This window comes from Melospiza georgiana, chromosome 14 (genome assembly GCF_028018845.1).
Source record: "Melospiza georgiana isolate bMelGeo1 chromosome 14, bMelGeo1.pri, whole genome shotgun sequence".
Classification (NCBI taxonomy): Eukaryota; Metazoa; Chordata; class Aves; order Passeriformes; family Passerellidae; genus Melospiza; species Melospiza georgiana.
The window spans coordinates 13,230,694-13,245,724 of NC_080443.1; the positions used below are offsets into that span (position 1 = coordinate 13,230,694).

General features: G+C 45.6%; 1 protein-coding gene across 2 annotated transcripts in view; it reads left to right on the forward strand.

The window, feature by feature from the left end:
- Window positions 1-15,031, forward strand: part of GNAO1 (G protein subunit alpha o1) — a 141,318-nt gene that overhangs the window by 41,212 nt on the left and 85,075 nt on the right. For both annotated transcript variants that reach the window (XM_058034318.1, XM_058034319.1), the window contains exon 3: window positions 8,113-8,254. In XM_058034318.1, the coding sequence (XP_057890301.1) occupies window positions 8,113-8,254 (142 nt within the window). The remainder of the gene's footprint in view (window positions 1-8,112; window positions 8,255-15,031) is intronic.

Sequence of the window (15,031 nt, forward strand, 5' to 3'; positions counted from 1 at the left end):
AAGTGGCAGTCACCATCCCTGGATGCATTTAAAAGATGTGTAGATGTGGATGTGACATTTGGGGACCTGGTTTATTGGTGGAGTTGGCAGTGCTAGGGTAAGGGTTGGATTGGATGATCTTTGAGGTGTTTTCCAACCTAAACAATTCTATGATTTTCCTGACTTTGTAGTGTTAAATTCCAAAGGATGATTACCTCCCTATTGTGTTGGGAGGAGTACTAGCACAGTAGCTGGCTTTGCTCTGCCTGCACAGCCTTGCCTTCTTTTGAAGTATCAGGACTAGTGTCTTTCATTCATCAACACTAATTAATTACTTTCAGGATGCAGTAGACTGTTTACGCTCTTGAAATTGTTTTATACACACACTTAAAAACGAAGTATTTCACTCCACTGCTTCCTGTTGAAAATGTAAATGCTGAAACAATCCTCACACTGCACAGATGGGAAGGTCATTGGTGCATCCCAAATGTGGGGTGCCAAAGCCACCCCAACACCCCAGTCCAGTGAAGGACACATAGCAGGAACCTCAGCATGCAGTCCAGGAAATCATCTCTCATTTCAGCTACAGCATTCAGCTGAAGCAGGGATCACCACTCAAGACAGCCCAAAGACAAAATTAGGCATTGATGCAGAACTCAATTAAAAAATAATCATAATAATTAAAAGAAAACTAAGAGCTACTTCCAAACACCCACAGGGCTGCAGGGACACAGCACCATCTTGGGAGTGCTGTACATGGTTCTAGTTTAGGGCTATATTATACTGGAAATTAAGAGTATTCTGCAAATATTTTATGCACCTGAAAACAATCTGAAATCAAAGGTTTTGGGGAAGATGCAGTATCTGACTCTTGTATGTCTGGAAGCTAAGCATTGTTGGCTCAATAGCCACTTGTCTACAGACAAAAATAAGATGGTAGCAATGCAGATTCTGAGCAGACACAAGAGTGTTTCTTCTAACATCATCTTCAAGCTTTTTGGCCAGCAGTTAAGGTGCAGCAGCACATGGCTGGCTCTAAAGAGACTGCATGAAGGCATCAGAGGCACTTACAGGCATTAGGCACAAACTGAAGTGCCTTAGAGCAGCAAGAATGCTTCTGCCTTGTACAGGTCTGTGAAACTTCTGCAATTGATTTGGGTAAGCTTGGCCATTTCCAGGGCTGTAGATTTTGGCAGCATTTCAATTGCCTGATGGATTTGCTTATTTTTTAACGTGAACCATCTGGTTAGTTAGAATAATATCCTTGCATGCAAGAAATACTTTGGTGGTAAGAATTCAGTTTTGAGTGACCCAAAGGTATTTCCTCCAGAAAGGAGATTTTCCCCAGCTGGGTGTCTATCACAGGCCTTCATCAGTATTTCTTGGACCAGTGTTAAAAGTCCAGGTTGAAAAAATTATGCGTTTTAAAATGAGCTCCATTTGCAGTTTTTAGATGACCCTGGCTAAGGAAGTTGTTTTTTTTTAAAAAAAAAAGAGCATGTAGGCAAACAGTCATCTTAATTTTCATCTCAGAGAATTTCTTGTGGGAATAGGATGTACAACATGTCATCCTATCCCAGCGCAGCTGGGGGGAAGAAGAATGAGAATTTAGAGAGATTTGCACCCTGTCACAGAGGTTGAACTGTGCCTTTGCAGTCTTTGAACACAAGGTCATGGGCATCTGCGTTGATTTAGTTTAACATAATCCAGGAGTTTTTAATCGCATTTCAGGCTATTAAATGAGTGAGAAGAGAATCACTGGAATTTAGCTTCATAACTCCCCTGTAAACAAAGTTTTTAACCTCATATCGAGATAAAAATAAATTTAAAGTAGCTGATTAGCCGGAGATTTTCCATCAGAATTTGATCATCCTTCTCTCTACATATTAAAGTCAGATTTTGTGCTGTTTTTCCCCATTTGCAAACAAAGATTGCAGAGTTTTCTTCAGAATTAGAATTTTTCTTTTGACTCAAGCTCTGCCCAGCCCCACCAGAATAACCTGCCTGATTCTGGGTAGGAGACAGGAAAGATTATTTTTGAAAGAAAAAAGGGGGAAGAAGGAAGGAGACAAAAATCAGAAAAGTTTGCTGAGCAAAAATAGATTTTGTGACGTGTGTTCGTTCCAAGATTCCCCATCTAAAATCCATTGTGGATCAGTCTATACCATAAATGTGAATGTACTGATGGCACTCAACAGCCTGAGCAAAAATGTGTCTGTGGACAAATTCTCTGTTGTCCCAGTAATGCCACCTCCATTCTGCCATGGCCTTCCCTTCTACACAGCATTTTACACCCACCAGCATCATCTCACACCCTTTGCATTGTACCACAGTGCTGTGTGGACTTGGAACACTGCACAGACCTGAGGTGGAAGGAGATGCTGCTGAGGATTCAGAGCCACCCAGGCTGGAGGGAACCTGCAGGTGCCACCAGGGTGGTGCCACTGCCAGCCCCAACCAGCTCAGTACCCCAGAGCCCTGAGAGATGAAACTCCTTGCCAAGGCACAGGGCTCTGTAGGAAAGCCATGCAATGGCCTTTAAATTCCTTAATTTGTCCAGGTGAAGGTGAGGAGCAGGTCTGCTTTTATAGGAACTGGACCGTTCATCTGTAAGGTATTTGCTTGTGATACACTTTGAGTGTAATAATCTCCTGGTGATTTCTTGCCTGGTTTTATTCAAACAAATCACTGTAATTGTAGGGATGTGCATTGATATGGGAAAACTTCATTCAGCTGGAAACATCTTGCTGATTGAAAGTAAATCATCTTAGGTAAAACAGAAACAGTATGGGTTTTATTTTCTCTGGTAGGCAGTTGGAAGTTTATAAGTATGTCTTTCACAGTGATGCAGACAGTTTGAAGCCACACAAAGGTCCCTGAATTTTGCAGGAAATATTTCAGAGGCATTGGCTTGAGGTTTTGGAGTGATGACAAAGGGCAGGAGATGAGACAGGGCTGTGTCAGTTGGGGCATGAGAATCTGCATGTGAAGCTGTGAAAAGGATGAAGGCTGCTGAGCACTGGAAGCAAGAGGGGGAATCCACAAATCTCCACTGCTGAGCATGCCCCTCCCTCCTTCTGGCCCAAAAAGGACAAGTTTAGGAAGGCTAAATGCCTTCAGGTCAGCCATGTTGAAGGAAATTCTTAGTGCATACTTATAGGCGCCATCTCAGGAATACAAACACTTCTCCTTGAGAGCTCTTGCAGGGCAGGTGAGGCACCAGAAGACAGGGAAAAAATGTAAACGTGGTGCCTCTCTCTAAATATAGAGGGAGAAAAGAGGAGTAAGAATTATAGACCAGTCAACTTCTAGAAGCTTTCTAGAGAATTGAACTATCAATCATGTAATTTGCAACCACCTAGGAGATAAAAAGGGAGATGAGTGACATACAGCATGGATTATACAAAATTAGACATGTTAAACTAGTCTCATTTGATTTCTCAGCAGAAGCAGGAGAGCAATAGTTGGTGCCATATCTAGATTTTAGGAAGGGTTTGTCAGAGTTCCACTGGATTTTTAAAAAGTGACCTGGAAAAATAGTGCAGATAAACCATTCCAGGTCTTACACAAAAATGGGTGAGTAGTACAACTCATTCCCAAAGTATACAGTTATCAGTGGCTCATGGTCAGAGCAGAGGACTCTGTCAGCCAAGAATCCTCTGGGGTCTGTGTCAATTTCTTTTTAAATTTTCATCAGTGAAGAATGGATGGAAATGCATCATTACTTACCCCTGGCAGTGATATGGAGCTGGTAGAGGTGCTTCAGCACATCAGAGGATAAACTTTACAGCTTCAAATGATCTTGGCAGACTGGAGATGTGAGGACTGGTCTAGTCTGGGGCACTGTACCTGCTTGAGAAGGTGTAGGGAAGTGTCAGTGTGTTGACTAAAGCTGGCTCAGGTTGGAAGGGCTGGAAGGAAAGCACCAGAATAGCTTGGCTGAACTGATGGATGGGAATGACGATGACTGTGGCCTCTGCTCCAGAAGGTTTTCAGGATGATGGACAAGTGTTTCCCTCAGGAGTGACCAGGCAAAGTGGCTCCTTGCTGGAATCAGCCCCCAGCTGAGATGCAGCCCCAGTGCCCTGGTGGGCCCTGTTCAGAGCACTGTCCCACAGCCACAGGGGCCCTGGTGTCAGCAGGGACAGGCACAGAACCATCTCTGGCTTTGCCCTCTTGGTGCAGTGGTTGTGGAGTGAAAGGCTGAAGGCACGTAAGTGCTTTGTTGAACAGAGGCCAAAGCAAGCTGCCACGCAGAATGCACCCCCTGTTTCCAAGTATTTCATTTATTTTGTAATTAAGCAATAATTGCTGAGGCACTGGGCACTTCTTCAGGATTAATGACTTGCTGGGGGATGGCAGTAGATCTGATCTGCAGTGCAACCATTTTCTCCAGCAAATACCTGCTTGTTACTGCCATTCTGAAATGAGTACAACAACACAACCTGCCAACATATGGGCTTTGCTGTTAGCAGCTGAGGGATGGGGAGCAGGCATTAATGGGTACCTTAGGCAATCAGGTTGCTTCAGTTGTCTCTCACCATTCCATTCAGAGCACAGTGTTTTATTAGTCACTTGGTGAATGAAATGGCTTTTTAATTGCTCAGAATCACTTTTTTAAATTACAGCACTTTATCCCCCCTCTACAGCCCCTGGGAATCCTCTTTAATCCCTTTTCTTCCTTTGTCCTGGAGAGAACCAGTTCTAGTGTAGCAGAGAGGAATCTGCCTGCAGCACTTACCTTTGAAATTTGGACACTGGGAAAAATATATGCCATTTAGAAAACAAGAGATTTCACATTTTTGGTGCTGAAAACCTTCTGGTCCCATAATTTGCAGGTTGATTAAGGAGTAGCCTACCCTGCCTAAACCTGTAAAGACTTTACAGTCTTGGCATGCTGCTCACTTCGGTTAGTTCCTACACCTGTATGTTTTTAATGGTCAAGCTCACCACAGCACACAGACCCCACTGCTTCTTGTGTCCTGTGCCACCAGGAACTGGCTCAAGCTATGTCCTACAGCAAGATACCTCCCAGGAGTAGTGCTGGAGCTTTAAATGTCCTCCAGACAGTAAAGCACAACAGCAGGTGAGAGGAAAGGTGTATCCCAAAGAGGTGAGTGGCAGCATGGATGTTCCCAAAGCACTGTGGAAAAAGCTGCTACAGGATTGGAGCCATCACAGCACCAAGGCAAGCAAATGGAGAAACCCTTGTGAAAAGCATAAAGGACAATAAAGCAGTTTACAGTGTCCTAGCAGGCTTTGGAACAGGAGTCAGGGGGGATTTGCTCACTCAAATATAAGGTAATGTGCTCACTGCACGGTTAATTAATCCATAGGTACTTCCCAGAGCAGAACTTCCATACTGGCATCCACAGTGCTGCTTTCAGTCTCCATGGCTGCCTTCTAGAGAGATTTCAGGAACAATCAGGGTGTTTTCTCTCTGCCCCCTTTAAAAGTAGCAGTTTTACTTCTGTGTTTGAGTGACAGCAGTGTTGTTACCCCGCCACAATTGTGTTCACTGAGGGATCCCAGAGCCATTCTCCATCCTTAATTCTGCCCCTTCAGCACAGGAATCCCTGTTACTCAATAGAGAACTGACGGGCTTGGAGTATTTAGAAGTGAAAATGTCAGTAATCAACTTCATGGCACAAAGCTAAAAATGGTTTAGATTCTGAAGAAGACCAGAAACCAAAGCCCACCTCTTTCCCCATACAGCTGTTCAGCCCTCTTTTTGCCTTCTGAATTCCTGAGTTGATGCCTGTCAGTAAAAGCCAGACACAAATCTTGCTTAAGCTGTGGGGTCACTCCCATCTCCTCCATCCTGACCAATAGCTGGACCAAACAAATTTCAGCAGCATCCTCTTGAGGCGATTACACTGCCCTTTGTGCCTGTCCTCACCCTTTCTTTCTCCCCCATTATGTTTTCTTCCCTTAGTTGCTCAAAACCCAGCATTTAATCTTGCTTGCCCCAAAATCCAGCTATGAGCCAACCATCCAGAAAAAATGAATTATTCCTGGTGATGCTTTTATGAACTGCCTGCCTGCCTCCCATGGGACCCCTGCTCTGCTGTGCCTTGTGCTGTCATGCTCAGAGCTGGGAGGAAGAGCTGCTGCACAGCCTCTCTTGAATTCAAACAGAATTGATGCAGATCCTTTTGCCTTGTGCCACCCATAACTCTTTGTGTTGACTGCTCCTTTTGGCAAAGAACACGTTTCCCAGAAGCTCAGCAACTTGTCTGGGTAACAGTAAATGATCCATGAGAACCAGTGCTGATACATGGCTCTGCTGCCCCACCTCCTTCCCATCACTCAGATGCCATTGTTCCAAACCTCACCACAATCACTGGATTCACAGGAAATAAAAGCTACAGAGTACAAGATCTGCTGTTGCCCATAACTCCATTAAAATCAAAACAAGCTATTGAAATTTTTTATGCAAATTGTCAAGTCTGGATTTACTAAGTCAGAAAGATTTTCATCCACCTCTGTTCTCCTCAGCTTAGGAGAGGGGAACCAGCAGCCCCCTGTGCTGTTTCCAGCACACCAGCACCATTTGCCTTTGCTGGAGGGTACTCAAGCAGAGGGCTCTGCCCAGTTCATCAGATCAGTAGCTTAAAAATATCCTGATCACCAGGATTCAAATCAAGTTATTTGAGTTATTGTCTGTCTGAGGCTGTCTTTGCTTGTAGTCCTTTTTTTTTCCAAGACTCAGGGATTGTTGAGCAGCTCCTCCCAGGAGCTCAGTGTTCAGCGTTGAGTAAGCAAAGGTTGAGGTGGGGACAGCAGAGAGTCAGTCACTTGTGTTGGAAAACCTTTTTGTGAGCTTCACATCAGGGGAAGGAGATCTCTGTTTTGGTCAGCATGTTTCTAGCAGCCTTGTTCTTGGTGTAGTCATCTGTTAATAACTCTGGGCTGGCATGCAGCCCCATTCTCCATCCCAGCACTGGATCCATTGCAAGCTCTCAGTGTGAGCTACTGCTCCCTCTGTCCCAGGGGATGCCAGCACTTGTTGGGACCTTTGATGTTGTGTATCTGATTTAGAAAAAAAAGGAATCAAAAATCCTGTTACAGAAAGGGTGCTAGGTTTCATCAGAGACCAGATCTGTCACTGAAGGACCCTCTGTTGTCCAGTGACATCTGAGGATGAGCAAACAAGGATTTCATTTTAGCTAAGCAGATGCTGTCTTCTGACATTTAAGACATAACTTATGTCTTCACTGGGAAGAATTATTGTCAAACACAATTAGTTCTGCAGATCCTAGCTGGTTTTGGAGACACATCCAGACTTAGTTCTGGAGTTACTTAGAGGTGAATAAATTACAGGAGTCAGTCTCCTGACCTAAGCAAGAGACTGCAATAACTTGCTCCATCACATAGTTCCTTTGCATAGTTTAATAGAGACCATTGCACAGCGCATCCAGCACACAGAGCTGGTAGGACTGTGGGTCACATTCCCATCTTGTTTGGGGAAGGGATAACATAGCATTCCTTGAAAGCAAAAAAAAAAAAAAATTTCAGCAATTTTTCTAAAGGAGAGAGAAGGAGGGAGGAGAAAGTGTGGAGGGTAAGTATTTCAAGTGCTTCATAACTAAGACACTTCCCCCATCCATGCCTGAGTCCTCACGTGTACAGGGGTATTTCTACTCTGGTCCCTTTTGTAAGATATCCCTGAAGTTACTATGAAAAGGACTAGACAAGAACTAGATGGTTTCTATCACTTGTTCCAGTGGTTAAGATCTGATCTGATGGTCATTTGTCCATGTTGAACATATTTCCATAGACCCTGACTGGGAAGGTAATGTAGGACCTGGAAGCCTCCCCCCTGTGACAGCTGAGCATGTGAACACGAGGTGCTCCAGGCTTCAGCATTTGCAGTTCATTTGGGAAGGAGGTACCATATGCACCAACTGTGCACAAAACCTTCTTGATAGAGAGCAAAAGGGATGCTAATTCCAGCACTGGGCTCAGACACACTACTGGTGAACAACCAGAAAGGTTTAAAAAGAAATGCTGACTAAATTAAGCAAATCAAGCCAGCAGATGTGCTCTTCAGAAGAGCACAGCTGTCTTTTAAATGTCTCTCCCGCTGAAATTACATTCTCAAGAGTTTTTTGTCCTTTGCATTTTCCTCAGGATCATCCATGAGGATGGCTTCTCTGGAGAAGATGTGAAGCAGTACAAGCCAGTGGTCTACAGCAACACTATCCAGTCCCTGGCAGCCATCGTCCGTGCCATGGACACCCTGGGCATCGAGTACGGCGACAAGGAGCGACGGGTGAGTTCGAGCACCCCTGCAGGGTGCACACACTCCAGACCAGGAACAGGAGGCACTTACACAGTCTCAGGGCCTTGGAGGGGAAAGGAGGGAGGGGAGATTTACATCACTGCTGTATGCCTCCTGCACATGCATTTTGTACAACAGAGACACAATGGCACATGATGTGCCATTTGTACGCTTAGGCTAGGAAGTGTAGCCCTGGGGACCACTGTATCACAAAAGCCACAATCTCTTATGTCCTGGCTCTAGTCAGGCCAGGGAAGAAAAATAATCGGTTGTCTAGGGACAATCTAGACAGATCTACTGACAGATTTGAGAAAACAGTGAGAACATGAGTCCTGTGTCCTGTCTGCTGTGCATGTGCTGGACACACAAGCTGCATGGACTGATGAATCAGGGAGAAGTCTTGCTGCCATTCAAAGCCCTTCCACCAGCCTGCTAATGTAGGAAAGCTTTTAGGATTAACTTCATTGGGGCTTGACTGGCTTCTACTCACACATCCCCCATTTAAGTGTACCCAAACAGCAATTTCAGTTGCAAACAAGGGGATGTATTACTTCAGCAGGATTGGTATGGACAGGCTCTTAGGCAGCAGCATTGGCATCTGTCTTATCAGAACAGCTATGTGATCCTTGGCAGCCTTCTTGTACCACACACCTAGGCCAGCCTGTCCTTTTACAGTTGCTAGTCTGTGATTACTTTCACCAGCTCCCTATTTTTAAACAGTGGCTCCTCTGTGAGGTGCCCCTGCCAGCCTCTGCCTTGCATTTCTGGCTCAGACCAAGCCCACACAGAAGAACTCAGAACCCTAGAGTAGAGTCAAAACCACCCTTTTTGCATGCTGCGATCCCAGAGAAGGTAAAACTACCTGATTTCACTGGAAATAAAATAATTTCAAATTAAGGACCTGGTAAAGGCAAAGTCCTATATGCCAGTGAGTTTGTCGTGACTATTTTTGGGTAGCTATCAAATGACAGATGTACAACATACTCCAAACTCCTTATCTGAGTGTTGATAATAAAAGCATTCACTAGAAGGGATGCCAAAATCCTGCTGTGGTGTTACTGTATGAGAAGGTACCTTATTTCTCCCAATCACAAAGAGGTACTTTGATTTTTTTGCATCTAGGGATTTTCCCGTTGGAACTCTAAATCCTGGAGACATTTCCATCCCCAACGTGGAGATGACGCCATAATGGAGTTCTTGTGAGCTTGCCGAGAACTAATGCTGATGGTTTCAAACTGAATGCATTAATCTGTTGATTACTCAGTGACTCAGCTCTCAGCAAGGCAACGTATCTCACTCAGCTAAAACCTATGCTAGGAAAACAGAAACAACTCATTCTCCATGGCTGATAAATAGTCTGTGGCAGACAGCTTTAAAATGTAATTTTTAAAATTTTTTTTAAGCACCTAAAGTCCTAATTTGAGGAGAGAAAACTCATCAGTGCTTTGGTGCCAGGCCTGGCACAGTACAGGGGGTGGAGGAGGAGAGCTGTTATCAGGACTGCCAGGAACGAGAGGTGGAGTTCTGAGCTGAACAAAACGTTGTGTCCGTTCATATTCCCATGGAAAAGATGCCAAATGTTCCTAGGGCTGTACAATAACTCAGGCTGGAGAGGAGCTCAGGAGGTGTCAAGCCCAACCACTGCTCAGGTAAAGTCTAAGGTCAAACCAGGTTGCTCAGGGCTCTACCCAGCTGGGTCTGAAATCATTCAAGGATGGAGACTTCACACCCTCTTTGGGCACCCTGCTCCACTGCTCTTACAGTCCCCATTATGTCGAGTGTGAACCACTGTTGTTTCAATTTATGCTTTATGGCAGTAAAGATCTTGTATTATGCTTTTCAAAGTAAAAAATAAGTTTGATTAAGTTCTCTCCAGCCTTGTTTCCCCTAAGATGTAGTTCTGGAGGAATTACTCCTGTCTTCCAATGGTGTCATGCTGACTGTGTGAGACAAGCCTGCCACAAACCACTACAAACCAAACCAATGTCTGGGAGGGTGGTCCAGTGTGTCTGTTCCCTTCAGAGATGGCAGAAATATTTCTTCATTCAGCAGCAAAGGAAAAGGAAACCAAGAGGAAAAGGGAAACTAAGGGAAGGAAACCTAGTCTCTCAGGCTGTGATCTTCCACTTGCTCCTTTCTCTTAGGCACAGAAAGTTGCTGGTATTAGTATGAAATAGTATTTATTTTAATCTTACAAAGAAGCACATGGCTTCTGCTGCCCTGCTTTTGTTATTAATGCACAGCTGCTAAAAAGAGAGGCCATTAAACAGGCGATTTGTTGAGTATTATGCTGCGTGGTTCATCCCTTTTCAGGCAAAGCTTTTCCATTTTAAAAGTCATTCCTCAGCCAAGGGTTTCCAATGCAAATCTTTTAGTGGGGGATTTTCCCTACTCATCACTTAAGCCCCCAAGAGAAGGGAGCTCGGGAAGGGGAGCCAAGGCTGTGGCTGCTCCAGCCTGATTCAGCAGCAGGGAGGGAGGGCACTTGGGCCTGGGACAGGTTTTCCCCAGAGACCACTTGGCTATTACTGCTTCCCCCATCCCACTTTCTGGGAGATGGATCTGCACCTGTATCCCTTCCAAATGATACCCTGACCATGATCAAAGCAAAAAAACCCTCCCCTACTTAATAAATGCATGTTGTTATTGACAGAAAATAACCAAATCCTCTCACTGTTCTCATGTTTCTCTTGCCCATTATTGTACCTCCAGTATTTACTCTAATAGAAGTGAAAAGACTGGGGGAAGACTAAACCCCCTTGCTTTTGGCAGTCAAAGCGAGATCAGTGTCAGAAATAGAACCTAAAAAGACAAAATAATTCACAGAAAGCATATGCTCCAGGTCTTGCTGACCTCTCTGCTGATAAGGACTTGTCCCCAGGTCGAGAACAAAACAGCCTAAGTGTCAGATTTCACTTTTCTGTGTGCTCCTTGTGCAGGGCAGTGGGTTGTCTTGCAGCTTTGCCCAGCTCACAAAAGGTTCATGGCCTGTGGGCAGCGCCCAGGTCCTTGTTTAGTGACCTTCAGCAGGGGAGGCAGGAGCACACCCTGCCAGCTCCCAGCACATTATCCCTGTGCACAGCATGGCAGGCCAGGCTGGAACTCCAGAAAAGCTGTGCAAATGCACAAATCCTTCACCTGTCACATGAGGGCGGGCAGAAAAGGAGCAGTCAGTGAGGGGACAGGAGCCAGCTGCAGGAGAAGGGGCAGCTGTGGGTGCTGCTCATCTCCAGGGCCACCACTGCCCTGGGTCTGGATCCCTGACAAGACAAGGGGTTACACGCAGGAAGAGAGGCTGAGGCTTAGTCTGGCCTGCCTGCTCAGGACTCTCCAGCTGCTCTGTAGGGCACTGCTCAGTCCTTACCTTGATAATCAGATTAGCAGGCAGGAAAGAGTCAGGCTGTAACATGTAGCCTGTGGATTAAATGGTCCTCTAAAGTGCAAATGTATTAATAAAACAAGCTCCTCACTGATTCCATTTCAGTGTACTCAGGCAGAGGAAATGGGAAATGGAGGTTTGAAACCAGCAATCTAGAAGTCAGTCCAAGTGTTTGGAAAGGATCAAGCAGGAAGGGCAGGGTAAGGATGGATTTTCATATCTCTGTCTGAAAATCTGGTTCTGAAGCCCGGCTGCAGAAATCCCAGCCAGAAGCAGCATAAGGTCTCTTCCTCTGTGGGTTAATGCTGACCCCAGAACCCACTTGGAAATGCAGACTTGCAATCCCACTTTGGTGAAATGGCTGCAGCCAGGCTGGGGGGCCTGGGGAGGTGTCTTCAGGTTGGATTGGTCCCAGCCTTGTGCAAGCTGGTATGAAAGCAGCTGTAGAGCATGCTCATATTTTCATAAATCAGACAAAAACAGACTGAAATTGTTCAGAAAGTACTCAACAGAGAATGCAAATATCAGTTGCATGGCTCAGATCCAGGTGTTTGAGGTGAGAGGTCACAGGTTTAGCACTTGGGGTCCAGAAGTGGAAGGCAGTGATCTTCACATTTTCCCCAGTGTAAGTCTGGACATGTCTCTGCTTCAGCTAAGAACAGGAAAACTTAAAAGCTGCTGAAATGTTAAAATATTTCTATTGGGATTTTTTTTTCTTTCGGACTTTGTAGCAAAATGTGTCTGTGGTGACCTTCTGCTATGTATGGTCTGCAACTCTTGAACTGTGAGCCACACAAAGATGTGCTGAGACATTTTAAAATACTGGCTAGTAGCCTTGAAAAAACCCTTCTGTAGTGTAACTGAACAGCCCACCCGGGGCAGCTGGCAAAGAGATCCGTGTCAAATCTGCTCTTGAACAGAGAGGTGCTTGTACAAACCTGGTGCCTCCAGCCCCTTCCCCTCTGCACATGCCAAAAGGGGAATTTAGGAGCTGCCCTCTTCCTCTTGTTCTTGCTTGGCAGTGGCAGGGGCAAAGTCACAGCCACTGTCACCTGCTGCCTTCCAGCGCTGGAGGGGAGCAGTGTGGGGGAGGATCTCTCTTTCATAAGATCTGCTCTGCATATCTGGCTTTTTGTACTTGTCAGCTCAAGATATTGTGCTACTTCATTCGAGTCAGGTATCTGTTTAGACCAGCTGGCTCCTACTGTGTGTCCCCAGCCCAAGATTTCTCAGAAATGCAAAAAGGCTGCTAATAACTTCAGGGAGGGCAGGTGAGGTTAATCAGGCACTGTTCTGCTGGTAGGAAGCCTCCCTTAACTACCTGGGACATCTAGGGGATGGGCACAGGATTCCTGGGCTTGTGCTGCTTGACTGAGGATGCGGCATCCTTTCTGGTCTGCTGTTGTAAGTGATGGGAACTTAGGGCTGCTTTGTAGAAGAGTGGGGTGGAGCGCAAGAAAAGGGAAAATAGAATAAAGAGGTGGCACTAGACATGCCATTTTTACCTGGTGTCAGCATTTGTCCAGATATCCAGCTGCAGACAATGTCTTCTTGCAATACTCACAGCTGACATAAAATCATATTTGTTGTACTGTGTCAGACCCAGTACAAATACCCAAGTAAGGGTCCAGGGCAAATATTTCAGCCTGCCCTTCATAAAGGTCTGTCACTGTTCCATTAAGGCTGCAGCCATCTTTCTCACACACCTCCCTCTTGGTCCTTCTACAAGGCACATTTCAGTAGCCATTATTTGTGTTTCTGAGGGGTGGGGAACAAATAAAGGGCAGGGCATTTCTTGAGAGGTGGGAAACATGAAACAGAGAGGAAAGCACTTGTTATTGTCACAGCCTGCCTTGTTGCCAGGGAGATGCTTGGCTCATTCAAGAAACGCTTGTGGTTGCCAGCCAAGATGGCCAATGTATTTGGAATCTTTGCTGCAAAATGAGGGTGTGGGAGAAAGAGGAAGACAGCAAAGAACAAGGGAAAGCCCAGAGTAAGCTCTGCCTGCATGGTCACAGGGCATGACCCATATGCCTCCTGGCACCATCTCTGGAGTCTCTCTAAACAAAGCAGCAGTTTCTACATCCCACTAATATATTTTCCTCCTTTGAATACCCCTTGAGCCCCTGAAAATACAAGATCTTTCCTAATAAATGATAGCACTAAATTAACAGCAGAGCACAAAGGCAGTTTATGATAGCACTTTGTGCCAGCTGCAAGAGTTTGGAACAGTTTGCTTTCATGCCTTTGCTCTGCTGCTTAGGGAGAGTCAAACTCTGTCATAACCAGAAGGGATCCCAGCCAAGTCAGCTGAGACCTGTGGCTGGACCTGGGAGACCTTGCTTTGCAGCAGCAGCAGCAGCAGTACAGCCTGGCTCTGTGCTCCTGCAGAGCTGAAGCCGTGATCATCAAGTCTGTAACATACAGTGATCTTCACATGGCAAAAAAGATCTCCCAGAGCCAGTGTCTGCTTTGCTGTACTCATGCTGCTAATAAAGATAGTGATCAGAAATGAGAAAAAGCTGCTGGAGTCATGGCTGCAAGCACATCATGGCCAGAAAATGTAGTAGTAATAGTAGAAACAGCTGGATGCTCCAGGCAAGCGCCTGAACCACACAGCCAGTGTGCACCAGAGGCTGTACCAGCAACCTTTCTATCAGAAGAAGCTGTTAATCCCTCACAAGAGCTCTAAAAAGCCAAACTTCCCCAGGGTGGCCCACTGTATCAGTTTTAGTTAAAATTCCTAAAGAATGAAAGAGACCTCTTGGAAGGGATCCAGAGGGAGCAGGGAGGTGGGCGGCAGTCGCGCAGCGCGTTGGAAACGCGCGTGGTGTGGAAGGCAGCCCGCTGGAAGGTGCCACCTTGCTGAGCAGGGATGTGCCAGCTTGATGTTTTTCACACTGGTCCTGTTTCAGGATGATATCTGTGGTGTTGGCATGGAAACTCTCATTCTAAAGTAAACACTGGATTTGCTTTTTGGGTTTTCCTGGACATGGATGATGAATGCGCAGGGGACAGGGTGGAACAGAAATTCACCCAGTCTTCCAGTCCCTCTGAGCAGTCAGAAATCTGTTCCTAAGAAAACACATTTCTGGGGAAAAAAAGTATTGTGAAGCACTTCAGCGTCATTTCTCAGGGAGCCAGATGAGAACAGAGATGTGGTCACACCTTAAAATGCCACCAGATCTGTTTCTTTGGTGAGCACTTGGCATCAGCCAGGCACTGTAGGTTGGTGATACTTGCTGTCCATGCTGCCTTCCTAGTTCTGAGATGAGTCTTGTAGCTAAATGTCCTACAAAAGCACTGGCCAGAACAGATTCCATCAATTAAAACCAGCCATTTAATTTTCTTTTGAAGAAAACCAGAAGATTAAGAGATGTCTCAGGGGA